Source organism: Lissotriton vulgaris, chromosome 1_1 (genome assembly GCF_964263255.1).
Source record: "Lissotriton vulgaris chromosome 1_1, aLisVul1.2, whole genome shotgun sequence".
Lineage (NCBI taxonomy): Eukaryota > Metazoa > Chordata > Amphibia > Caudata > Salamandridae > Lissotriton > Lissotriton vulgaris.
Genome location: NC_141685.1, coordinates 2,081,161,711 through 2,081,188,213, shown reverse-complemented (window position 1 = coordinate 2,081,188,213; position 26,503 = coordinate 2,081,161,711). Strand labels below are relative to the sequence as shown.

Below are 26,503 nucleotides of genomic sequence, written 5' to 3'. Positions count from 1 at the left end.
TTTTACTTTCTGGACGCACTGGGCGCATTGAATTGTTAAAGGGTCTTCCTTTTCCTACATATGCTATTGTTTCTCTAACTGGTAATTGTGTTTGTCCTGTAGCTTCTTCTGATGGCTCCTCTTCCGAGGACTCAAACTTGTCTGATTCATTTTCTGGTTCTATCGGTCTTGTTCCATGTATTTTTATTACTTCGCCCCTAATTCTCTGATACATGTTTTTTATACTATTCTGTTTATCATGGTTCCCGTCTGCTATATTCTGACCCCCATCTATGAAGTGCTCTCATTTCCTCCGGGTCCATCCCCGGCCTATCTTGTTCTCTTATTAAGCAGTTTATAAAAAAAACGTAATATCTTGGCTTGAATGTCAACTTTCTGGTGAGCCATGGCTTCCTTAATACTTTCAGGTCCCTGCCCTGTTTGGACGAAATGATATATTCTGTCTAGATGCTCGACCATTCCGGGTAGGGTCAACAAGAAGTTACTGACTCGTCTTAGTCGTACTGATGCTAGTATTAATCTTTCATCATTTCTACCGGGTACTGGATCATATCTACAATCCCCGAGACGGTCTTTCATTATATCGAAATCGGCTGATCGAGGTGTACGCTGTTGTGCTAGATCCCTATAAGTCAATCTATGTACCTGAGGAGGTGTCTGGAAACCTATCGCTCCTCCGGACGCGCCCCCTGAGGCACTGCCTCCGAAGGGGTTGTTCGGGTGTAAAGTGGGAGGAATGGGTGCGGGAAGAGCTGGAAGAACAGGAGGAAGACCAGGAGGGACATTCGGGACGGGAAGAAGAAGTGGAGGAGTAGCTTGTCGCGGGGGTAGGAGCTGATTGTCTCGGGGTCGGGCGCCGCCAGCAGGGGGTGTACGCGGCGGTGCGGCATTAGCATATGCGGGTGCCACATCATCTAGATAGGAAGAAAGGAAAATGTCCTTCGCTGTTTTGGGATGCATTTTGGTTGGGAGTATGGGAGGTGGTAGATCTTTTGGTACTTCCGGAGTGGCCTTAGGTAAACCTTCGGCCAGGAGAGGATACATACCATTCCTAAGGGTGTTCAGTTGTCTGTCTACTTGTTCTATTTTTACTCGGATACCTTCCTCAACTAATGCGTTTTCTTGGACCTTGTCTGGATCCTCTTTCCTTTTCTCTTCTTTTCTTAGTGCTTTTTCTGTATGCCTATGTGATTCTTTACGCCATAACTCGATGGCATCTTTCTGTGACTGTCTGGCTTTCTTTTTTCGTAATGCTTCTTCTACTCTTATGATACACTCTGAATCCCATGTCCCTGCAGCGGGCCATCTCTGATTCTCTGCTAGATCTTTAGTGTAGTCCACCCATAAATCGAGAAATAAAACGGCATCCAAGCCGTGCTTGTGATACATAAAGTACCCTGGAGTGTCCCTAGGTGGGATGGGAACAGCTTCCTCGAGTACCCCTTTTCTAGTCTTTATCTGTCTTAATTTGGAGAACAACGGCATCTTGAAAGTCTGGCTACTTAGTGCTTACTTAGATATGAATACAATGAACACAATAATCACAATAATGACGATCGAACAATCACTCATACCACGACATTTTGAGACACATTAAAACATTTTGACATGAATGATAACAATTAGAATGTAACTAGCTAACTGCATAATACTAGATACACTGCTCAACAGTGCAGACTGGATATACTGCTAAACAGTACAGATACACTGTCTAAAACAGTGCAGACCAGGTCTGTGTACCCACACCTGTCTTGACCGGCACAAACTAATGCGCACGTCTAGATGCGTCCCCAGCAACGGTACTCACCGGGAAGCACGGAAACAGAAGGCCTCGGAAACCCTGGACTGGATTCGGACTGGATTCGGACTCGACTCGTGACGCAGATACTTCGGAACTTCGGAACCTGGTGGGCCTCCGTATACCTCGGATCTTGCTCTCTCAGCTAGGCTCTGGTCGGGATCCTCCGCACTTCTCACCGCCTCGTCTGGGTGTCGATCGCGGCCTCGGTCACCTCCGTTGGCCTGAGGGAGATACAGGAAATCCTGCGGGTACGCGTAGTTTCCGTCCGGCTGTGGCAAGGGACTAAGCCTGCAAAGCACCTCCGGCGCGTGAGAGGGGGGAGGGGTCCCTATTCGGGCGCCAAAATGTCGTAAATATTTAATTTACTATCTTAATTTCTATGCGGTAAAGTCAATAAGAATAACTCATAATAAATAAGAGGCAAAATCCGTGATATTTGAGGTTTCTCAAAAAGGGTTTTATTCCTATAAAAGGAATTGGGTGATTAGCATATTGGCTCGAGCCAAGGTGGCATACCGTTCCGTCACCACGCAGGTTCGGGAAGGGACAGACTGACAGAGTCAATGGTAATATACGGGAATGCAAGTATGCGACAATACATTATTGACAGACATTCATATATATAGTCAATGCATTACAGTAAAGGCATATACAGGAGGCGTAACAGCTGAGAAGAGAGATAAGGGTGCATGTACGTAATACAAAAAGGCGTTACAATAGGCGTGCATGAAGGCGTGAACAAGAACGTCATTTAACATGATGTCACAGGTAGGCGGATCCATGAGTGAATCCGGCAGTGTCAGCAAAAATACATGGCAGAGATGCGCGCGCAGCAGTATGACGTGTGATTGACGTGTAACTGGAGGGTGAAGGGAACTTGACATTTAGCCCTACATGTAGAGACAGATGTCTGGATGTCAGATCAACCTAATCCCAAATCGTATCTAATATCTTCATGTTTAAGGAACTGTATTATCTGGAAGGAAAAGGTCTCTCGGACAAGAGGTTATTCTATACTGGCTGTGAGTGCGTGTATGAGCGTCTACGTGTCTGCATGAGACGCGAGGGGTGCGAGGGAGGGCATGGGCCTACCATGGAAACAGAGGTATGAATTACTTGCATAGAGACAGTGAGGCCAAGCCCTTTGCTCTGCAGCTGGAAGGATGTTGACATGAATCTACTAGACAGGAATGTATTTTCGAGGAGTGGAGCAGATAATTCGAAGGTTGAATACAGTCTTGGCAGGCAACAGGCTGAGCCAAGCACCGTTAGCCGCACAGGGAGTGAGGCAGAGGTCACGGGTGAAGATGCGAAGCCCAGGTTTGAGATTCAGGGTCAGGAGGCAGGAAAAAGGCTCGATGGCAGATTTTCAGGGCCTACTTCGCCAGAGCTGGAAAACGTGTGAAGTACATTACATAAAGACGTTGGCATGGCATATTTAGGAACGGACTATTTGACCCATTCATGGTGGATCTGAAAGAGGACACGTTAACGTTGGACGCAAATGTATTTGCGTCTTCATAGCTTGAAGGGGAGGGAACATACATGTACTTGTAGCGTGTACATGGAGTCGGTGGGGTCTAAGATAGGGGACACAATCGATCATAAAATTTATATTACCTCAGACTCCTTGACGGACCCCAGCACCCTGAACTACGCTGCTGGTGCACATCTGGTGGTGGTGGTTGGCAGCTGGGGGACTCCAGTGATCTTCACCGGCCAGAGTGGGAGGATCGCGGCGCCGTCCTCCCCAAGCGGCGCTCCTCCAGCGGGCCCCCCGACAGAGTGCTACCTTCGCCGAGGATCGGCTGCCTGACCCCCGGGCCTCTAGAAGGGACTGCAGGACACCGAGGACACAGTAGGTGCTGTTGCCCCGGCCCCTATTAGAGGCACGCATTGAGCACGGCGCATCCTGGTCTGTTGGGCGGCTGGCCTGACTCGATCCCCTGGCCGTGACCCACGGGAGCTGTGGCCTTGCTTCCCCCTCCCGCACTGAGGCTTGAATTGTGGCCCCCAGCTGGGGATTGGCGGTGCACCGATTCCCAGGGGGAGACGCGGCTCTGTGAGTGAGGCGGACACGCTGGTGCCCCTCCCCCGCTCCTCCGCCATTTTTGACTGTGTAGCCGGGCGATTCCCTGGTGGTGCTGTGAATGACTTCGGAGGGGGAGATCACTGACACCGTTTGGACTGCGGCTGCGTGCCCTTCCGGGGGGTGCTACTGGAGTTTCTGAGCCTGAACTGCTGGTAACTGGAGGTGTGGGGATCGTCGTGGCGAGGCTTGTTGGGCATACCGGTCACCCCGCCCTCGTTGCTTCCACACGTCCCACACTCTGCCCATTGCTGGACTCTCAAGGTTGTGGAGGGGTCGGGAGCCTGCTACCTCGGTCCTATCATTGCTGTTGGGTCGCCTGGCTTGCCCTGAACACTGCCCATTCTCTACTAATTGCGAGCTGTACCGCAGCTTCTTCGCAGCTACTGCCCCGGCCTGGACCTCCTCGCGTTTTCTTTCTTGGACCTACGGGGCCTGGTAGGCGCCCTCTGACACGTGCTAGATAGACGCGACATCTCGCTCACAACAGGATGGCTCGCAAAGGAAGGTCCTCGAAAGGCTCTCAACCCAACACGATTGTACAGTATACCACTCCGCGCCTGCCATCGCAGCGGATCACGCGTCAGACGGAGCCCGAGGATGGGAGTAAGAGCCCGGCGGAACCGTCTAGAGCCGAACTACTACAAGCTATCCAGGGTTCCCACTCTGCTCTGGAGCGACAGATAGAGACTGTCTCTATAGATGTGAACCTGCTCCGGACTGATCTCCACAAGGTGGCAGACAAGGTTTCTGATGCAGAGGGCAACATTACCCAATTGCAAGGTGAGGTGGCCTCTTTACAAAAATCAGTTGCGCAACTTACATCTACCACCCGCGCGTTGGTGAGATGTGCTGAAGACGCGGAGGGGAGGGCCCGACGCAGCAACATAAGGGTCCTAGGCGTGCCGGAACGATTGGAGGCGGGGAACGCTGAACGCTTCCTAGAAACTTGGATCCGCACACATCTGTGCCCGACTGGTTTGTCCAATGTCTTTATCGTGGAACGGGCGCATAGAGCCCTTGTGCCCCCTCCGCGACCAGGCGAAGCTCCTAGGGCCCTCATCGCCAAGATCCTGAACTATAAGGACCGTGACTGTATTTTGAGGGCTGCAAGGGAAGCGGAGTCCCTCACAATCGAGAACAGCTGTGTATCAATTTACCCTGACTAGACCCAACAAGTGCAGGAACAGAGAAAATCCTACTTGGGAGTTAAACAAAAACTCTGCGAGATGAAACTCCAGTATATGCTTTTATATCCAGCCAAACTCAAGGTGCTCTCCCAGGGCCGTGCGCACTTCTTTGAGACACCGGCCGAGGTGTGGGAGTGGCTTGAAATCAGAGGAGATGACCTACCCCCAGGTGAGCGTGGTGGCAATCGTGATACTTGGGGGACCAGACCACAGAAGAAGCGTCGAGGTAGGGGAAGACGCCGATCTGGATCCTGGGGTTCTCCTGCGACTCGTCCCACAGTGGGGGTGGATGGGGCTATACATATCGCTGATGGAGTCGGAACCGAAATCACATGGGGCCCCTGTCCCTGGTGAGATATTGGTCCCAGACACCTTGCAGGAAACACCGCCGGACACAGACTCTACGGCCCCGGTGGTCCCGGAGACGGCCCTCTCTGCACCAAGGTTGGAGTAAGTTACTGACTTGAGTTGTGTTTTCCTGTATGTGCTGATGTCCGCCGGTTGGGCGACCTCATAATGACACTTTGATAGGCCGCCATGGCTCCTTATTGACACTGAGACTTTTGGGTAGTGGACCATGGCAGAGGACTTGCGCCCCTATGGCCTGGGGTGCGGAGGGGTAGAGTGGGGCCAATTTTCTTCCTGAGTAACATGTTGCCCGTACTGTTTACTGATGTGAGAAGACATGCCCAGGAACTGTCTTGGAATCATTGGGTCTTTCAGGGAGCTGGGTGGGAGGGTGGGTGGGGTTGATTTGTTGTGTGTGAGTGTGTGTTGGGTGAGTTGTATGGGGTGGCTGTGCACGTCCTGGCACTGGCAGGGGAAGGGCGGGGTGGCGTTTCTCTTTGTTGCTATCCTTTTGCTCATGGGTGGGGGTGGGGAACCTGTTTTTGCAAAAGTTCTGTGTTTTAGGGTTTTTGGGGTTTTTGGGGGGTGGGTTGGAGTACATGAAGAAGGTGTTACTGGCATCATATGCATATTAAATCCAAACTGTGTGTGGCTCGCTCATAGAGCTACTCCTTCAGGTCTAACTAGAATGGGGGTCGAGTGGCGGCAGGTCATGTTGAACTTATACTGTAGCCCGACTGGGCGTAATTATCGACCATGGGTTTCAAATTTTTAACATGGAATGTGCGTGGTTTGGGTACTTGCACCAAGAGACACAGAGTCCTCTCCTTTCTTAAACGACATGGGGTCTCGGTAGCTTGTTTACAGGAGACCCTATCTAGACGAAGAAGGCACGCAACGGCTGTCCAGGAAATGGAGGGGTCAAATCTTCCATTCCTCCTTCTCTACGTATGCTAGAGGGGTCCTCATTTGGGTGGCCCCGGGGATTCCTTGCGCTGTTCAGTATAATGAAGCGGACGTTGACGGCAGGTATTTATTAGTGCGACTGCGATTAGACGACAAGGAACTCATACTCCTTAACACCTATGCCCCGAACACCGATGATCCGGCCTTTTTCTCCCGAATCCAGGATCTTGTGACTATGAATTTGGATGCACCCCATCTCTGGTTTGGGGACTTTAACTGTGTGTTGCATCCCGAGTTGGAACGTCACCCACCCCGATCAGGCACTAAGCCTCGTATGACGGCGCGTTTACGGGAAGTGATGCATAATCTTGGGGCACTGGACGTGTGGCGAACTTGTCACCCTGTCCAGAAACTCTACACGTGTTACACTTCAACACATGGTACCCACAGCAGATTGGACCGCATCCTTGCGGCTAACCTCACCCCGTCGCTCACCTTGACGGTTACGCATCAGGCCCGATACTTGTCGGACCACGCCCCAGTGACATGCATGGCGCAATGGGCTGATCGAACTACCCGCCCCGTACATGGAGAATGCCCACTGACATCCTTCAGGACCAGGTGGCTAGGGACCATGTGGCGGCTTCCTTGTCGAACTACCTGGAGCTCAACTGGGGGGGCGATAGTCTGCCCTACTCGACTAAATGGGACGCCTTGAAGGCGGTGGTGCGTGGGGTGTGTATGGGCCTCACTTATGGGGTCCGTAAACAATTATTGTCTGAACTGCGGGATGCCGAGGCTGTGCTTCAACGTGCCCAGTCCCGTTCCGATCTGGACGCCTTAGATCAACAAACGGAGAAGGAGGCTCAGGTTTCGATGCACGACATCCTCTCCCGTCTTGACAAATTTACGTTGGGCCAATACAGGCAACGTCTCCACCGCGAAGGTGATAAATCTAGCCGCTTATTGGCCTGGATCCTTCGCCGTGAGTTCGCACCGGAAAGGATAGTTGCCCTACGCAACTCGAATGGTGTTCTGGTCCACTCAGAGTCTGATATCCTTGAGGTCCTCCGGTCCCATCTGCAGACTGTATATGAGGCTGACCCGTTGATTACGGAGGATTCTTACCGCTCGTACCTCGTGGACCTGGACCTCCGAACCTTGCCGGAGGCGGCGGTGAAGGAACTCGACGCGAAGCTGACACTAGGTGAGATTGGTGCGGCAATGGCCGCCCTCCCTCGTGCCAAGACCCCTGGCGGGGAGGGATTTCCGGCCGAGTTTTATCACTCCTTTGGGAACGTCCTGTCTCCCCTCCTGTTGCAAGTTTACAATGAGGCTGCGCACACTGGCACCCTCCCGTCCACCATGAATCAAGGTGAAGTGTGCATGATTTTGAAGCCAGGCGGTGATAGCAGTGATCCCGCGGCGTATCGCCCTATCACCTTGATCAATACGGATGCTCATGCCTAGACTGATTCATTCGGACCAGTGCGGGTTTATTCCGGGTCGTAACACGGCGATGAATTTGCGCCGCCTGAATCATGTCCTCCATGAGGTGCGAGGAAGAGAGGGTCCTCATGTGCTAGTGTCAATTGATTTGGCTAAAGCTTTTGATACGTTTCAGTGGGGTTATCTAATGCAGGTGCTCCAGCAAACGGGGTTCGGACCTGGATTTCGCAATTGGATCCGTGTGCTTTATGGAGCGCCCCGAGCCAGGGTTCGGTTGGGATCGGCCCGCTCGGAGGAATGGCCATTGGAGAGAGGCACCCGGCAGGGTTGCCCTCTCTCCCCTCTCCTATTCGCTCTCGCGATTGAACCCCTCGCCGTTTCCGCCCGCACTGAGCTGCAGCAATGGCGGATAGAGGTGGGTGACACTATCAATGTGATCTCACTCTACGCTGATGATGCGCTATTCTATCTGACCTCCCCCTCTGAGGCCCTCCCCGCATTGATGCGGATACTTGACCGTTTTGGTGCAGCCTCCGGGTTGCGTATCAATCTCAACAAATCCCTGGTCTTCCCGCTGTCGGGCTGTGTCCCGGACCCGAGCATGGATATGCAGTATTTGGGTCTACGATGTGAACGGGAGGCGTTCCGATATCTTGGCATTCAAGTGGCCGCATCTGATGGGGCCCTGCTGACTTACAATGTCGACAGAGTACTCCAGGCCCTCCACAAGTCTGTTACCTTTTGGAACACGCTTCCTCTCTCTCTTATGGGGCGGTTGGCGATCGCCAAAATGGTGATGCTCCCTAGGATCTTATATGTCTTACAGAACACCCTGTGTTCCTTTCCTCCCCGAGTGTTCTGCACACTGGACTCGCTCCTCACCTCCCTGCTTTGGGCGGGTGGACGCAGCAGAGTAGCTTTACGTACAGTAACGCAGTGTTGGGAAGAAGGAGGCCTCGGGGCCCCGAGATTTGACTTGTACTATTATGCAGCGGAGCTTCTCCCAGCCGCGAGGTGGTTCGCTGAGGAGGAGAATTGAGAATTGACACTGCTAGCTGGTACGGCGAATGAGAGGGCCCTGCGGGAGGCCTTGATGCAGGGTCACGGCGCCGATAACAATCTGCCGTATGTGGTGCGTCACACAGCCGGAATTTGGCAACTGTTCGTCAAAAAGGTGCTGCGGCGGGCACCGTTTCACAGGGAGCTCCCAGTGTGGAACCTGACCCCAATACTCCGGTTGGAGGAGAACATGCCCTACCGGGAGTGGCCTGTGGCGGGTGCGAGACTCTGGCAGACCTCTACCCAGACGACTCCTTCGTATCCTTCGAACGTGCCATGGAGTCCTTTGAGCTCAGCGGGGGCCAATACCTCCACTACAGGAGTATCCGGGACGTGGCCAGAGCGACGTGGCCCCAATTTCCGGAGGCACCTCAGCTCGCCTACACTCTCGACGTTATTTTATCCTGTGGGAGAGGGAAGCGGCTGATCTCCCTGCTTTACTCGGCCATGTGCCGAGACTCGACCCCCCCGATCGCACCAGCTTGGGCGGCTTGGGAGGCAGACTTGGGGGTAGGACTGGAACCTGATCAACGAAAACGTATCGGGCTTATGACCCGTAAGGTCTCCTGCAATGCACGCTTTAAACTTATTCATTTCAACTTTGTCCATCGGACCTATATGACCCCTGTCTCTCTGCATCGCATATCGGCGGATAAACAACATACTTGTCCTAGGTGTGGGGTGCGGAGAGCGGGTTTTCTACACCTGGCGTGGGAATGCCCTCTGGTTCAGGACTTTGGGCGGAAAGTGGTGGCCCACATTGCTCGAGCCGCAAAAATTAGGCTTCTCTTGAACCCGCTCCACTGTCTCCTGGCGCTAGTGCCCAAGCCCAGAAAGAAGAAGCTGTCTTATAAATTCTTGCAACTCTTGCTGGTTTTGGCGAGGAGGCGCGTGGCTATCACCTGGATGGGTCAAAGGGCGCCCGAGATTTCCCTTTGGCCGAGGGATGCGAGAGAATGGGCCTTAGCTGAGGAGACGCATATGCAGCGCACTCGCAGGGATGGGAAGCTGCAGGATGATCTGCTCGCTTGGAGGATGTTGTGCATGGAGGGGCTGGCGGAGGAGGATTCAGATGCCACCAGCGCTGAGTTGTTCACTCCACTTGACTCGGAGTCTGAATGTGCTGGGGAGAGGGCCGAGTTGGAGAGGTTGGAACTGGAGTAAGGACCATATGTAGCCACGCCAATATTCTTTGGGACGCTTACTTATACATAGCTGAGACCCCCATGGGTCCTTCATATATTATAATGACTGTGCCTTAGCTGGGCCTCACATGATTGACCTGCCCTGCTCGATTCTGCACTAATGATGCCATATTTGGGGTATTTGGTTCTTGTTCAATGTTACATAGAATAAGTGTATAAAAATGGAAAAATTTGCGAGTACAATGATAATTCCGTATCCTAGGAGCACAATTCCACTTATCCTTTTTTTTTTTTTTTTTTTACATGCCTTGTTCCTACGCCGCCCAGCCTCCGGGATGTGGGCCGTATATGGCTGTGTATTACCCTTGCTGATACATATTTGCAATTGCTGCATACAGACGATCTGAACAATCATGTAAATTGTGCCATAATACACTGTCGCAATAAAAATATTTTCCAAAAAAAAAAAATATCTCCGGTTCTACCGATTGTATTTACATAATTCTAGTATCATATTATTAGGTTTTTTTCTGAATTGGTATGGGATTTTTCTTTTGTTGTGTTTCAATTTATTACCATTTGTGTGCTGCATAAACACTTTACACATTAGCTTTAAGTTATGCCTCACTGCTTAATGCTAAGTTACCTGAGGGTAAAGCACATGTTAATTTATTGAGGTTTGTGGTTCACTCAGACAAGGATTGTGGTTTTTGCCTGGGGGCTTCCACCGTTTCTTAAACAATACTCTTTATTACAGTAGTGTTCAGAAATAGTAAGAATGTCCTGTTAGGGCACAGTAGCGTTAAGAGGTAGTGTGGTATTTTTGAAGTTCAGCTGTAAGGTGTAGTAAGAGTTTTTAGGGTTCAGAGATGGGAAGCATTAAGGGTTGGTAACGTGTTTTAGGGTTCACGGAAGGGTGACATAAGGTGTAGTAAGGAGTTTTCACAGTTCACAGAACGGTAGCATTGATAGGTATAATAAGGTAGTTTTTAGGGTTCAGGGATGAGTAGCATTAAGGAACAGTGAGGTTTTCCTGTTCAGGGATGGAAGCGGTTTCCATGGCTCAGGGATGTAGGAACTGGCTTTTAGTGTTCTGGGATGGAAAGCGTACAAAAAAATGGGTTTTTAGGGTTAATGAAAGGGTGTCATAAAGGGGCCATAAGCATTTGTTAAGGGTTATAGAAGTATAATGTCAAGGATTAGTAATGGATTTTAGGGCTCAGGCAAGGGTAGCATTAAGGGAAAGCAAGGAGTTTGTAGGGTTCAGGAAATTGTAGTGTTAAAGGTCAGTAAGGGGTTTTTAGTACTTGAAGTAAATAGAATATAGTTTAAGTAATGTATGTTTTAAAAATAAAATGCATTTTAATGATTACTTTTTGTGAGCCAAGGAGCTTTAAAATAGTCTCTCCATCCCGCAAATTGTAGAACTAGCCATTAAAAACATCTTTCTCTCAATGAGTGCCATATTAAGGTGTCTTAGACGTTGATGGTGGAAATGGAAGGGGAGGTAGCTACTGCTGCAATACAGCAACACGTTCCTTCTGACTGCCCTCCACCGATCTGTGCTGCTGCTACATTAGAACAGACACCATCATTATCTAATTATCTAAGACACAAATATCATTGCAGTGGCATGTGATTGACCAAAAGTCAATCTCTGTTGTAATCTAGTAGCTAGACTTGAGCAAGAGCACTGGCTCCAGCAATTTGATAAAAAATGGTTGCAGCTCTTCGAGGGTAAGCACTTTTTCTGTGGGAGTATGCAACGTCTGCCCCAACAAAACATGTATTCCTTTCGATCAACATTTGGCAGACCAAAGCCCCTCTCTATAGTACTCTTGAAAACTCTTCGTGAGGCTAATTACAGAAGGCCTATTGAAAGATGCGCTGTCAAGCCAGACCTAAAAAGAGAGAGAGAGAGAGAGACAGTGCCAGATCAATTTAGCCTCTAATAAATATATTTATTAAACACAGTGTACTAAAGATGAAAGGATTAAACATAGAGCAATGTCCTGTGGTGTTAAACAGGAGAGAGAAGGACATACCCATCCAGTGGTTTAACTGCGAAATTTGCACACAGAAACCTGGGCTCAAATAGCGGCTTTTCTACTTGGCCCAATTGTGTAATACAATGGAAATGAGTTTACTTCGCTGTATGCTTTTGCTTGATCAAAAACATTTAGATTATCTTGAAGTAATTAAATGGAGGTTCTACTTTGTAGAAAACCCTTAATTGTTAATGGTTTATTAGACACTCATGTTGCTGCATATATAATAATCATATTGGGCATGTATAATGCACAGAACAAAGTGACATCTCTTCCTTCAGTAAAGGTAACTCCACCAGGGCATGACCGAACGTTGAATGTTTAAATATTGATGATTTAAAACTATTGCTTTAAATCTAAGCTACTGAAATGAGACACAGATGTTTAGTACTGTTCAAACTTGGACTCTTTTAATATATTATTAGCTTGTTTGTTGCATGATTTGTATGCCAAATCGTTTGATGGCTCAGCTCTCTCTTAGCTCTCTCTCCATGAATATGCAGTCTTGACCACCTCTAAAGTTCAAGATAAAGCAGGTTCATTACTGTTCAAAATGTTCTGGATGAAAGTCCACAAATCCTTTTTCAGGGCATCTAGAAATCCTGTTTTAAAATGTTGACGATCTTATCTTTGCTCCGCTTTGAAATCTAGTCTATAAAACTCCTCTTTTCCTCTGAGATATTTTAAAGCGTTAGCCTGCTTTTCATGTTTTTTGTAGTTTAAAGTCTGCATAAGGATCCTTAACATCATGAAATAAAGATCATGTTTACAAATTGAAAATTAAATTCCAAGCATTCCTTTTTGAAGCACACGTTTCTGTCTTAGCTATGGTATACGTGAGACTTGTAGTGAAAGTGGGAGCGCACATTTACTTTGCTGAAAGCCTCGTGAGTCTGAATAAATGTCCCCAAGCACAGTCCATCAATAGTTGTTTTCCAGGTCAGATCTCATGGATGTCATTTAAAGGTCACCAGGGGTCGCAGCTGCCACTCCTCGGTTGCTCCTTGCAACTGTTGGTACTGCCTTTGTGACCCCTGGCCTCAGAAATCGCAAATGGCAGTGTATGAGGAATAGAAAAAAATAGGGCTCAGATGAGTCCCATTTACGTTCTGTTGCTTGACCAGAACTGAACTTTTCACTTCATTATAGCCTCATAGCCTGCTGCCAAGAGATGTACCGGTAATTAAAGGCCCTGAACCCGATTTTTAGGCCTCAGACGCAGGCGAGGGCCTATAACAAGGGTGAGGGCATTTAACAACTGGTATAGCCCTAGGCAGAAGGGCTATAAGGCTATTAGAACATTCCAACCACTAAGAGTAAAAAGTTGTAAATTTAAAAGGGATACACATTAAGACAATATGGGAATGTTGGAGCTCCAGACTTAAACCAGTTATTATAAGCCTGGAGCTACCTTATTGTCTTCAATGGAGCTCTCAACATTCCAATGTTCTAATAGTACTTGCTTCCCACTTTTTATTTTGCGCATACAGTACATTTTGAAGAACCGATTGCACACTACTTTAAATTGTTGCTTTCTGCAGTGGTGCCGGAACAATAATCAGAGCGGGTGTTCTGGCCATGGACATCACCTAACTTAACATCCTTGATTGTATTTTATATGCTATGATGTTCGTTTTGAGATATTTTTGCTTTACTTTAACAAGGGAGTGGGCCTTTAATGGCACATATAGCCTAGCTATGGCGGGCTATAAGGCTATTAGAACATTCTGCCACTAGAGGGCAGATTGTTCTAACAAATAAAACAAGGCCTTAGGGAGCCGAACAGGATTTGAATCCCCTTGAGCTCCATGAGGCCTTTGTTCACAGCAACAGCTGTGAATGACAAATATTGGAATGTTGGAGCTCCAGGCTTTTACCAGCCATCAGAAGCCCGAAGCACTCCATTGTCGTCAATGGAGCTCCCAAACTTCCGATGTTCTTATAGAGTTTGCTTCCCACTTCAGAATATTTTTATTTTGCACATATGTTACATTTTGAAGCACCAATGCACACTCCAATTAATTAAATTGTTGCTTTCTGCAGTGGAATAATTTTCATAGCGGGCGGTTTGGCACTTTGTTACAGGAAGGTCAGCATCTGAGTTTCTTTCACTTTCTCTGCTGCTGCAGAACTTTGCAACTTCAAAGGAAAGAAGAGAATCAATCAACAACATTTGTATAGCGCAGCACATTCACTCCAGGGAGTATATGGGTGCTGTGGGTGTGACATCTCAGTGGAAAAAGCCAAGCCTTGAGTTTCATTCTGAAGTCTGCCAGGGAGGGACACTTTTCGAAAATAGGAGGAAAGGTGGTTCTAGGTCTTGGTGGTGATGTGGGAGAAGGAGTAGCCTCCACTACAGTGCGATGGATGCTGGGGGGAGAACAATGGCTGGTGAAGAGGAGTGCAACTGTCTTGAAGGTAGGTGGAAATTCAATCGATGGTTGAGGTAGGCCGGTCTTTGATCGTGTCGAGCTTTGTAGGTGTGTATGAGGTTCATGAACTGGCATCTTTTCTGGATAGGGAGCCAGTTGACGTTTCTGAGGTGGGGGTGATATGGGTACATTTGGGAAGGTTCAAAATGAGTGTGGCTGCAGCATTCTGCATGACCTGGGGATATTTGAGGAGCTGAGTGGAGATGCCAGCGTAGACAGTGTTGCAGTAGTTGAGGCGGCTGGTGATAAGGGCCTGAGTGACGGTCTTTCTGGTGTTGGCTGGGACCCATCAGAAAATTCTGCAGAGCGTGCAAAGGGTGTGGGAGGAGGCAGTTGTGTTGACTTGTAGATTGATGGTCGGTTCAATGTCAAGGATGATGCCTAGGTTGCATGCATGGTCTGAAGGCATGGAAATTGGTCCGAGTTCTTCTGGGCCCCAGGTGTGATCCGATATTGAAGTGTTCTTCCCAAAGATGAGCACCTCTGTCTTGTCCGAGTTGAGTTTAAGGTAAGTATGGGTGAATTTTGCGGATCTGCGGTCCGAGAATTTGTGCAAAATCGCAAAAAAGTGATCTACTCAACTGGAGTACTTTCTACTGGCTAATCAGTAAGTGCCACCTCCTTGGGTAAATGTATAGTGCGTTTCCTACACTGCAGCTGCGTAAAGGGCCAGAAGATGTGCCTCCACTGACCATGTGTGCCTGTAACTTTGCCACCGCGCCAAAAGGCGCCGAGGTTCCTTGAGTGAGCTGTCCATCATAGTTGGGAAAGGGCGGGAAGACGTTTGATACCGCTAGTGTGTGGTGCGGGGCTTCTATGCGGTTCAACATGCCTCTTGTGTATAAAAGGTCAGAGAGCGAATAGGGCAGCAGGTGAGGAGAAAGCAGCCTCCTGGTCACAGGAACTACACGGGGATTGCGCTTGAGAAACTCATGGATTCAAAGACCTCCCTTGAGTATTACAGCTAATTTTCGACTGCAGATATGGGGTTAAAGCACACTTGCCCAGCCTCAACCGTGCTCACTAATGTTTTGGGCTGCTTTATTTATATCTGTAAGTGCTTCCTGTTGAGGTTTAATTTTTGTGACAAAAGCCTCGTGCCAGAATGAATCCTGTCCTGCATAGTTATCCACGAAGATGCCACCGTTTTGTGCAATACCTCTACTCAACTGGAGTACTTTCTACTGGCTAATCAGTAAGTGCTACCTCGTTGGGTAAATGATAGTGCTTTTCCTACACTGCAGCTGCGTAAAGGGGCAGAAGATTTGTCTCCACTGACCATGTGTGCCTGTAACTTGCCACAGCGCTAAAATGCTACATCATAGTTGGGATTGGGAAAGGGCGGGAAGACGTTTGATAACAATAGTGTGTGGTGCGGGACTTTATGCGTGTTCACATGCCTCTTGTGTATAAAGGGTCAGAGAGCGAGCAGGGCAGCAGGTGAGGAGAAAGCAGCCTCCTGGTCACAGGAAAGGGGATTGCACTCGAGAAACTCAGGGATGCAAAGGCCTCCCTCGGGTATTACAGAAAATTTTCGACGGAGGATATGGGGTTAAAGCACACTTGCCCAGCCTCGACCGTGCTCACTAATGTTTTGGGCTGATTAAAACATTACTGAATTTGAGCTTCAACTCGGGCACCTGCTTTATTTATATCTGTAAGTGCTTCCTGTTGAGGTTTAATTTTTGGCACACAGGAAGCACTTACAGAGTTAAGGCAGGTGCCTGAGTTGAAGCTAACTTTGTAACCATTTGAGAATGGTGCCAGCAAGCACTCTGGCAGCTTGCCGGCGCCATTCTAAATGGTTTCAAAGTTAGCTTTAACTCGAGCACCTGCCTTAACTGTGCTTCCTGCGGGCCCAAAAAAAAATCCGCCCGCTCGTGAATTTGCAAATTTTTCTGCAATTTCGCGAGATTCGCGGATGGCGAATTTACCGAAAATTCGCAAATTTCGCGAGCAGAGTGGATTTTGCACCCATACTTAGTTTAATTTAAATCAAAGGGGTTTTGTCCATTCTGGGAGCCTGCCAGGACGTCTAATGTACGTCTTTAATCGCCTGCGAGGGACCAACATTGAATGGGAATCTAGTGAGGGTGTCATAATTGAAACATACCCCGAGAGTGAACTTTTATAAAAAATAATTTTCCCCGCAGCCTGCCTGTCATAGTGCCACATAGAATTAGAATTTTGGCAGGCAATTGTTGACATTTTGGACTGGTGTAATTAATTGATGCAAATACAACAGTGTTTTGTCTTTGTTTTTGATTATAATATGTTTTTGTAAAATGTTTTTCATACAATTTTGATTCACACAATATACTGAATGAAATGTGTATTCCTCCTATGCATCAAGAGTAATGAACAGTTGTTTGAAATGAAGTTGAATCAATACAAATATGAAAGTAAAGTACAATGATTTTTTGCGTTGTATTTCGAATCTGCAGTATTAATTAGCATACTGAAATTGGTGGCCTGGTACCCCTGGTTTGAAAAAACATACTTAGTTTAAGGCAGTTGTCCCTCATCCTGTTGGCTACGTTAATCATAGTGTCGCAGAAGTTCATTCTGACGGTGGAGAGGTCTTTGGTGAGCGAGAGGATAAGTTGAGTGTTATGTGTGTATGAAATTATGTTGAGGCCGTGGATCTGCATACAAAAAAGGAGTCTAGAGGGAAAGACAGAACTAGGACGCCCTCCACTCAAAGAGTCATCAAACACAACGAGTCCAAGTTCTCACTGCAATACTTCCTAGTGATACATAGATATCAATGGTTGCTCATAAATCACACCATGGAGTTCCTTAATCTAAGGATACTCGCGACATCTCAATCTATTGCTTACTTAAAAAACAACCTTGTTCTGATCTCGACAATACGAGACAACACAGGACTCACAAACACTTTGGACGGACAAAAAATGTGTGAAGAGCAAGATGGCACCTCACGGGCGCACCACCAATGGGACCCCTGGCTGGTACTCACCAGGATGGCCCTGTTATCATCATTGGTGCCATCAAGCTTTAACGGAAACGTGTCTCACCCCAAAATAACAGTGCGTGATGCAGTGAACACAACTTATATGTAACAAAAACTAACAAACATTTAAACATATAGGATACTGCGCAACCAGGGCATTAAACTTTACTTATGCTCCCTTCTTTGTTGCAAACAGTAGAACCTTTAAATATAAAACAGAGGAGTGTGAAGACTACCTATCACTTCACACCCCACTTACAGCCGACATGTTTCATTGCCGTGGTTTAGATCAGGCAATTTCCTCAGGGCCACTCAATTTGAATGCCACTGCTAGAGGCACTCGTTCGAGTAATGAGAAGACGCCGAACGATTATTCTCCAAGGTAACCACATGGAAGGGAGATAGGATTTTGCTCACCATTGGGGGCATTTTTCCTAGAGTGTTTTCCTCTCGGCTGGTATGAGGAGTTAAACTACGCAAAGGCGTTGGTAGCACAGTGCCTCTAGCAGTGGCATTCAAATTGAGTGGCCCTGAGGAAATTGCCTGATCTAAACCACGGCAATGAAACATGTCGGCTGTAAGTGGGGTGTGAAGTGATAGGTAGTCTTCACACTCCTCTGTTTTATATTTAAAGGTTCTACTGTTTGCAACAAAGAAGGGAGCATAAGTAAAGTTTAATGCCCTGGTTGCGCAGTATCTTATATGTTTAAATGTTTAAATGTTTGTTAGTTTTTGTTACATATAAGTTGTGTTCACTGCATCACGCACTGTTATTTTGGGTTGAGACACGTTTCCGTTAAAGCTTGATGGCACCAATGATGATAACAGGGCCATCCTGGTGAGTACCAGCCAGGGGTCCCATTGGTCGTGCGCCCGTGAGGTGCCATCTTGCTCTTCACACATTTTTTGTCCGTCCAAAGTGTTTGTGAGTCCTGTGTTGTCTCGTATTGTCGAGATCAGAGCGAGGTTGTTTTTTAAGTAAGCAATAGATTGAGATGTCGCGAGTATCCTTAGATTAAGGAACTCCATGGTGTGATTTATGAGCAACCATTGATATCTATGTATCACTAGGAAGTATTGCAGTGAGAACTAGGACTCGTTGTGTTTGAGGCCGTGGATCTAACAATATCTGGGGGGGTTGCTGAACAGAGTGGGGCTCAGGGATGACTCTTGTCGTATGCCACAAAAGATGTCCTTGGGCTGGGAGGTGAAGGAAGGCAGCCGGATGCTCTGTGAACATCCAGCAAGGAAGGAGGCTATCCATTTGTGGGCATTTTTATGTATGCCGATGTTGTGGTGTCTGTTGATGAGGGTGTGGGGGGGACAGTGTTGAATGGCCACAGTCTCTCCACAGACGAGCAAGGTTCTGATGTTGTCTGTGTCAGCAATCAGCGCGGTCTCAGTGCTGAGGTTTGGGAGGTGTCAAGTAGGTGTTTTTTTCAGTGAGCTGTTGGTTGATGGCGTTCTTGAGTACTTTGGCTGGGTACAGGAGCATGGGGCTAGGTTGATAATTTTTTAGTTCACTGGGGTAGGCCGATGCTTTCTTTAGGAGGGGTCTAACCTCAGCGTGTTTCCATCTGTCCGGGAAGAATGCAGTGGAGTTGGAGGTTTTGATGATTCTTGTTAGTTCCTGGCTGGGTGGATAAGAGGTTGAAAAGGTGGTGGGGGCAGGGATCGGGGGAGCTTCTGAGTGTATGGATGACATGATGGCTGTAGGGGTCTGAGTGGTGAGCAAAGACCAGGAGATAACCATTCAGCTGATTTGTGCTGGTTGGACAAGGCTGTTGAGGTTGATAGCAATGGGTTGGGATCGAAGTTGTTGTAGATGGTAGCAATCTTGCTGTGGGAGTAGTCCGAGAGAGTGTTACAGAGTTCCTGGGAGGGGCGAATAGTGTTCTCTGTGACTGCTGTGTTGGATAATTCCTTAACTATTTTGAAGAGTTCTTTCATGTGATTAGACACTATATTGATGCAGGCTGTGATGGCTTCCATGATGCATAGGAGGGCTGCTTTGTGAGAGGCTCTGTTGGCAGGCTTCCTTGTGGCACGCCATTGTTTCCCGAATCAGTAGCAGTTGATGTTGGTGGTTCTGAGCTCTGGGGTGTACCAGCTGGCTTATTTTGAGGTTTTGTTTGTTTTGGCTGGTTTCATCAGGGTGACTCTGTTGGTGCATTCATCAATCCATGCCAATAATTCTGGACGGCCTGGTCAAGGTCCATTGAAGTTTCAGGTTGTGTGTTGCTGAGGGCCTGGTTCCATTGTGTCTCAGTTACCTTGCTCCAGCTACAGTGGGCAGTGGCGGCTGGTGACATTTGAAAGTGGTGGGGCGTAAATACTGCACTGTGGGGTCGGGGGTTCTCCCACGAGAACATTTTGAAAAAAGTGGGCAAATGATGCATTCTCAAGAACATTTGAGAAAGAGGTGGCTTGGCGAATACATCTCTGGGAGTAGCCAGACAAGTCTCTTTGCACTTGCACAGATGCATCTCTCTTCCTGCATTATAGGCACAGTTACTCACCCTTCCCTGACACATCACTAAGCCAGCATTCACCCATCCACATCACTCACTCTGGACTCACACAGGCACACTGCTCAACCTGCACTCACACAGACATCACTCACCTTGGACTCACACAGGCACACTGCGCTTACACAGACATCACTAACCCTGCACTGTCACAGACATCACTCCCCCAGGACTCACACAGGCACACTGCTCACCCTGCACTCACACAGACATCACTCACCCTGGACTCACACAGACATCACATACCCTGGACTCACACAGGCACACTGCGCAACCTGCACTCACACAGACCATCACTCACCCCTGCACTGTCACAGACATCACTCACCCAGGACTCACACAGACATCACTAATTTTAAAATGTGGGAACTCATTTTAGAGATGTTTATAAATAGTCACAAATTAGCATTTCCGTTTTCTCCTATGGACTTTGTACAATTTCTGTGGAAAAATATGCCCTGTGGCGGAGACTCAAAACACTGGAATGTCGAATTTGCTGCTTGTACTGTCAAACCACCTGCTAGTCGAGTGGTGTTTCATTAAACTCATGTGTAAGTAAGAATACATTAGTATGCTTAAGTTGAGATTAGGCTGCATTTCAATAAACTGATGCGATAATGCGGTGTCCCACAAAGCAAGTAAAAGATTCGTAATTGAACAGTTATGCTGCGACATGGATGGATGGTGACACTTCACAAAATTATAAAAAAACAAAGCTTAATCTATAAAACTTCGACACAGGCACAGCAGTTCTATAATTATTAAAACATACAATAATCATGTTGTACTTCGGTCTAGGGTGAAGGGCTGCTGTTGTAAATCTCCCACTAAAGAGAATCGGGGGGAGGGGACAAAACGAATGAAAGAGTAATTTCCCCCCATTTCATATAGGATGCTACTACCTCTTCTCTCTAAATAATCATTGCGTGCTCACGCACCTTGAACACGTCCTTTCCCCACTCCAGTCACAACAGTCATTTATCTATATAGACAGATGTTCCTAAGTGAAAGTAAGGGTGAGGGAGGGATGTAATTAGTAAATGCTCACTCACAGTGTCCGGCTTTGATGTCCCCAGTTTCTTCAGCCCGTCCAAAGGCAGCAGATCGGCTGAGTCATTGTCATTGTGCATGAACTAACTGCTGCACCAACTTCTTTATCCTCCTCTGTTGCTACTTGCTGCTCCCTGATCTCGGCCTCCTTCCTCCCCGAGTCCGACAGCATGCCTGTCTGCAGGAGTAGAACATCTCGGTGGCGGACCCCAGGGTGGCATCGGGCATACACTTACAGCGCTGATCTGGCAGGGCCCTTGGTGCGACCTGAAGTGTTGAACTCCCGCATCTACACTTCCGACAGCCGGCCATAATCAAATGAGTCATCAGTCAGGCCGCAGCGACATAACCAGTGCACGGGCAGCTCCTAGAGGCCGCAGCGACATAACCAGTGCACGGGCAGCTCCTAGAGGCCGCAGCGACATAACCAGTGCACGGGCAGCTCCTAGAGGCACGCACGATCAAAAAAAAAACGTGACCAATCTCTGGATTCTGCGCTGTGTTTAGATGATGTCAAGGTGGGAGACAGAACAACGGCCTGTTTTAGGAAATTAGAGTCATTATTAGGGGAGGTCAGAGACTACAAATGTAAGGGCTTTCCTTAATAACAGCCTGGAAGTTTACAACTGCGTGCTCGGGTGTCTGCACTCACTGACGTTTCCTTCCAAAACATACTCATTGCAGAACCGACCCCTTGTGGATGTAAAAGTTGGAATCAATCAGGCCATCCTAATTATAAGTATTTTTCTGGCCGGCGAAGCCCCTTGCAGCTTTAATACACATGGTCCTTTCCTGGAAATGTCCTCGCCGGGGCCACTCACCTTCTGTTTGATGGTCTTGCAGCAGGGCAGCTTTCATTAACTGCTCACTGACACTCTTGCAGGCGCAGCAATCTTCCGGGCCTCGCTGACGCTGTGGCCGGGCCCGGGACACCCAGCGCTGGAGTCTGATGCTGGTTTCTGTGCAGCGCTCCTCGTACCAGTGGTGGCCGGGCCTAGTTTAAATTCTTTTAGCAAGCGCGGCGGTATCTCAGCCAATCCTGGCGCAGCATAACATCGCCACTGCGCCAGGATTGGTTAACGAGCAGGGCTAAAACTGCCCGTAGTGAGACCCAGCTCCCCGGGGTCTCTACCTGTGTCCGTGCTGGAGGAGGAGGAGGGAAGGGGCTACTGCATGTGTGCGCATGCGTGGGCAAGTCTAAAAAATGACGTGTCCTAAATGCGCACACACTGCAGCTGCCCTCCCTACCACGCTGATATCTGCTGCCTGCCTGCCACTCACTAGTAACTGCCGCAGGCCCGCCCCCACACCCTTCCGCGATCGTGATGAGGTCACTAGTTAGTGACTTACTCCGACCGGTTCCGAACTTCCGACCTCAAAATAAATAATTGATTATGACTGTCGGCGCTGCGCTTGTAATTTATATTTTTTGGTATGCGCTCACAGTGTCAGTGACGTGACGGTCGTCCATGGCTAGTGGGGCAACGCCCCAACGCCCCCAATGGACGAACCGCCACTGACAGTGGGTAAAGCTTTGTTGCTTGATAATGGTGTGTTGAGTGTCAGAGATGGTGACGCAAACAATGCTTGGTCAGTCCAGATGAGTTCTGAGCTATGGCGGAATTTAATTTTGTCACTAGAGGGGAAAATTGAGTCAGTGTGTGTTCGGCTTTCTGCATGGGCTGGGTGACCAGTTGAGTGTGGCTGATGTTGCTCAGGTTCTCCAGGAGGGAGATGGAGTTTTCAATGTTGGGGTCATCAACTTGGAAGTTGAGTAGGCCGTAGGACACAGCATAGGCAAATGCAAGAGAGCCGATGAGGTTTGCAATGCATCACAGTAAGCCGGTCAGGGTCCTAGGGTCTGTAGACTAGGAAGTCTCTGAGCATGGTCTTGGCATTGGTCTGTAGGTGGAAGTTGAGGTGTTCCATGAGTGGAGTGGGGTCGACGTTGGCAATGCACTGGATGGGTTCCTCAAAGATGGTGGCTTTGCCCTTGAAGTGTTTGTTGGTGTGGTCTCAGTGTATCATTATGTAGCCTGTGGGTGTTGCTGTGGTGATGTCAGGGTTTGCAGAGGGGCTGAGCCATGTTTTGGTTCTAAAGGCAACATTCGAGGCAAGGGTTGTGATGGTGTCCCTGTATGCAGATGGATCAGGCGTTTAACAGGTTGCATTGGAGTGGTTCCAGGTTGTTCATAGTCATCTGGGCAGTGATGGCACAGGCTCCAGTGCGAGATGGTGGTCCTATGCAGGAAAATTGGCAATGGCACCAGATGATGGTCCCTTGGTTGATCATGGGGAGGTAGTGCAGCAGTGGTTACTACGGTGTCAGCACAGAGGTTAATGGGCTCATAGACACAAACTACACAACAGCAATAATGGACCAACTAAACAAAGCTACACAAAACTATAGTGGGCACAATATGAGCAAACTACCTGTACATAAAAAGGCTGCCTAACCAGGGCTCTGTCACTAGCAGGAACAGCGGGTTTAGCAAGGATACCACTAGTCTGAGCAGGAATGCAGGACGCAGCTGGCAGTGGCGGACAGTTGAAAGGGAGAGCGAGTGCTCTCAGTGGCACAAAAACAGTGAGCTGCTGGACTGAGCAGGGGAGCTGGCACAGGACAGAGAAGAAAACGAAATCCTAGGAATGACCTGGCAGGTTATACCTGCATCACATGGTCTTATGTTCAACCATTTGGTTGTCTTCCTCCGTTCTTCTTCGGTTGTATGGAAGAACTGAAGGCTGTGTCTCGACACTGGGTGATGTTTGGTCCTTGACTAGGACTGGACATTTTGAGCTGGCTCTGTACATGGGCATGTGGGGATATATCCATGCTGGCTGTATCTGGGTAGATAGCTACCTCAAATCTTACATATCACGGGAACGCTCCTGGCATATATTGACTGCACTGATAGCATATCATGGAACTGCCTCAATTAATACATATGTGTGGTACAAAAATAAATGTATAAATACTTTAGAAACCTGTTGCATTATTCTATTAATCTTGAATGCAATGTTTACTCTATTCAGCAGTTTCCCACCTTAATGCCATTATGTCAAAGGTCATTTGACAAATAAATAATAAATAACACTTTCTTTAGCAACATACAGGTCAAAATATCATGTGATGCCACTTCCTGTGATGTAATCAGCAGCTGAATATTTGGATGAGTTCACTTCAGCTACCCCTGGCATTTTGTCATAGTGACATCCAAATCATACCTTATTAGTTTTGGCCATTCCAAATACATATTTCCACAAAGCTTTCTCCGGCACAGAGTTCAAGAAAAATTGTTTCTTCTTTGACATTGTTAAAGTAGTCAATGTTAATTAATGCACGTCACCATCAACATGAAATGTCTGTGCTTCAACAGAACTGCTGCAATGAAATGAAAACAATGTTGTACTGATTATAACACAAATCCGTTCTGCTTGTTGTATTTCTCAGGAGCCTGTTACAGTTTTTTCCCATGTTGTGACAATCTCCAGCCTTCAGCCTGCCACATCTTACAACTGCAGCGTGACCACTATAAGCCACCAGTCTCCCAGCATCCCCGCCTTCGTAGTCATCACCACTCTGGGTGAGGGCAGTCTTCTTGCTTCTAAATGCTTTGCAAACAACGTTTCTAATGTTTTTAGAACCGTTTTGACTTATTATTAGAGAATCGGACTGTGCATGTGAATGCGGTAAGGACGGCCTGAGATAGCCTATGTTTATATCTGGCCCATGAATATTAAAGTAGGGGGATGGAGAGAACTGCAATGAATTACTAATGGCTCTGTCTTACGCCCGTTCTTCTGTTTTTGAGATTGTTTCTTCCATTGGGTGGGGTCAGGACTGGCTATCCAGCTCACATTGGTCTATTCTGCCACCCTATGTCTGCTGTAAAGGCTCATTCATGGCTTGGATTTTTTGTTATCGGGACACCCTCTGGAGCTGCCTTTTACAGAACCCTCCTATGCGATGTTGCTTCTCTTGAGCCATTTTTCTTTGCACAAACCCCATCCTCTGTATCCCTTTCACTTACCTCGCAACAGGCCCTGGGAGTTATGTCCCGGCTTCCATTTAAGGCACCATCATCACAGGGGACCATCCAGTCAATGAAGGGGTGAATCCTGGGGCTCGCAGACCTCCCGAGTTTAAATCCGATAGCTAAATATCTGATACCAACGAAACATTGAAATTATTATATTATTTACTCAAACGAGGATTTCAGCTACACCAGAGTATTTAGATGTAATGGGAGTGGAGGTTGAATCTGAATAAAGAACAAAACTGCACCCTACCACAAATGATCCCTGATGTAAAGAAATATATTGGGGAAGATTCGTTCATTCTGGTGCAAATAATATTCGTCTAGACTCATTTCATTATTTATTTTAAAATCCAAATTGGTGTTGGTCTTTTTTTAGCACCCTTATATATATAGACAGAAAGTTGTAATGGTTGAGTTGAGAATGTTTTTCCCATTGGACTCTTTTCAAACGTATAATATGCACGTTGTACATGAGATCATAAAGTGAAAAGGTGATATTCTTAGGGAGACCGCCATCACAAAATACGTGTTGCTAGTATTTATCATGAAAACTAATTTTGTAATTAACAAGAGACGCTTAAATGTAGATAAGCATCAGCATTCAGTGAACATTCGAGATAAACAGGAATTATAAACAATGTAAACATCCAAATTCGTCCCTGTAGAGATTGAATTCTGAATATTCCTATCCTATCGAGATAAGGTGGGACTGACCCGCATTAGTGGCGGCAGAAGACGCATAAGAATTGTTTGATTTTATTATTGTTCTTCATATTAAGCACTGTTGGCAAGCACTAGGAGCCATTGTAGGCCCGGCACACATTGTACCAGGAAAACCAGCGAATGTAGTCCAAGGGTTGCCCTGGATTAATATACAACAGTAGTCAATATTAGGCGCTGGTTGACAGTGTTAAAGCTGGTAGATGGATTAAGGTGACCAGTGCCGGTTTCTCCATGGAAGGGGAGAAGCTCCGCCCACATGCCGACCCCCCGCCACGGCTGCAGAAAGCTGGAAATTTAAAATATTTTATTTTTCCGGCTATCTGCCGAACGGAGAGGGCAGGGAGGGGCCAATTCATCATTACCACTGATTGCCAGCAATGACGAGTGGTCCCTTCAGTATGAACTGCGCATGCCGGTTTAGCTGGCTACCTTAATGCGGCCAAACCGACATGTGCAATTCAAACTCTCCCAGCCATGCTGTCTTTGACAGCTGGGTTGGAGAGCAGGTGTAGGCCTTCAATGCTCTTCGGAGCGCTGAAGCATCCTGCTCCAGCCAATCCAGATGCTTCTCTCATGCAGCACGAGAACAGTGTCTATATTGGATAAGGAGCTGTGGGACCTCGGGAGTCTGGAGCCGGGGCCTCAGAACACCGCAGCATAAGAAGGTAAGTGAAACTTATTTTTTCATTTTTAAATGTAAATGTTTATTTGAATGTTT

At 47.7% G+C, this 26,503-nt stretch overlaps 1 protein-coding gene across 6 annotated transcripts in view; it reads left to right on the top strand.

Annotated features, from left to right (window-relative positions):
- PTPRO (protein tyrosine phosphatase receptor type O) overlaps positions 1-26,503 on the top strand; it is a 1,018,456-nt gene that overhangs the window by 758,066 nt on the left and 233,887 nt on the right. For all 6 annotated transcript variants that reach the window (XM_086920999.1, XM_086920983.1, XM_086921017.1 and 3 more), the window contains exon 14: positions 24,474-24,606. In XM_086920999.1, the coding sequence (XP_086777125.1) occupies positions 24,474-24,606 (133 nt within the window). The remainder of the gene's footprint in view (positions 1-24,473; positions 24,607-26,503) is intronic.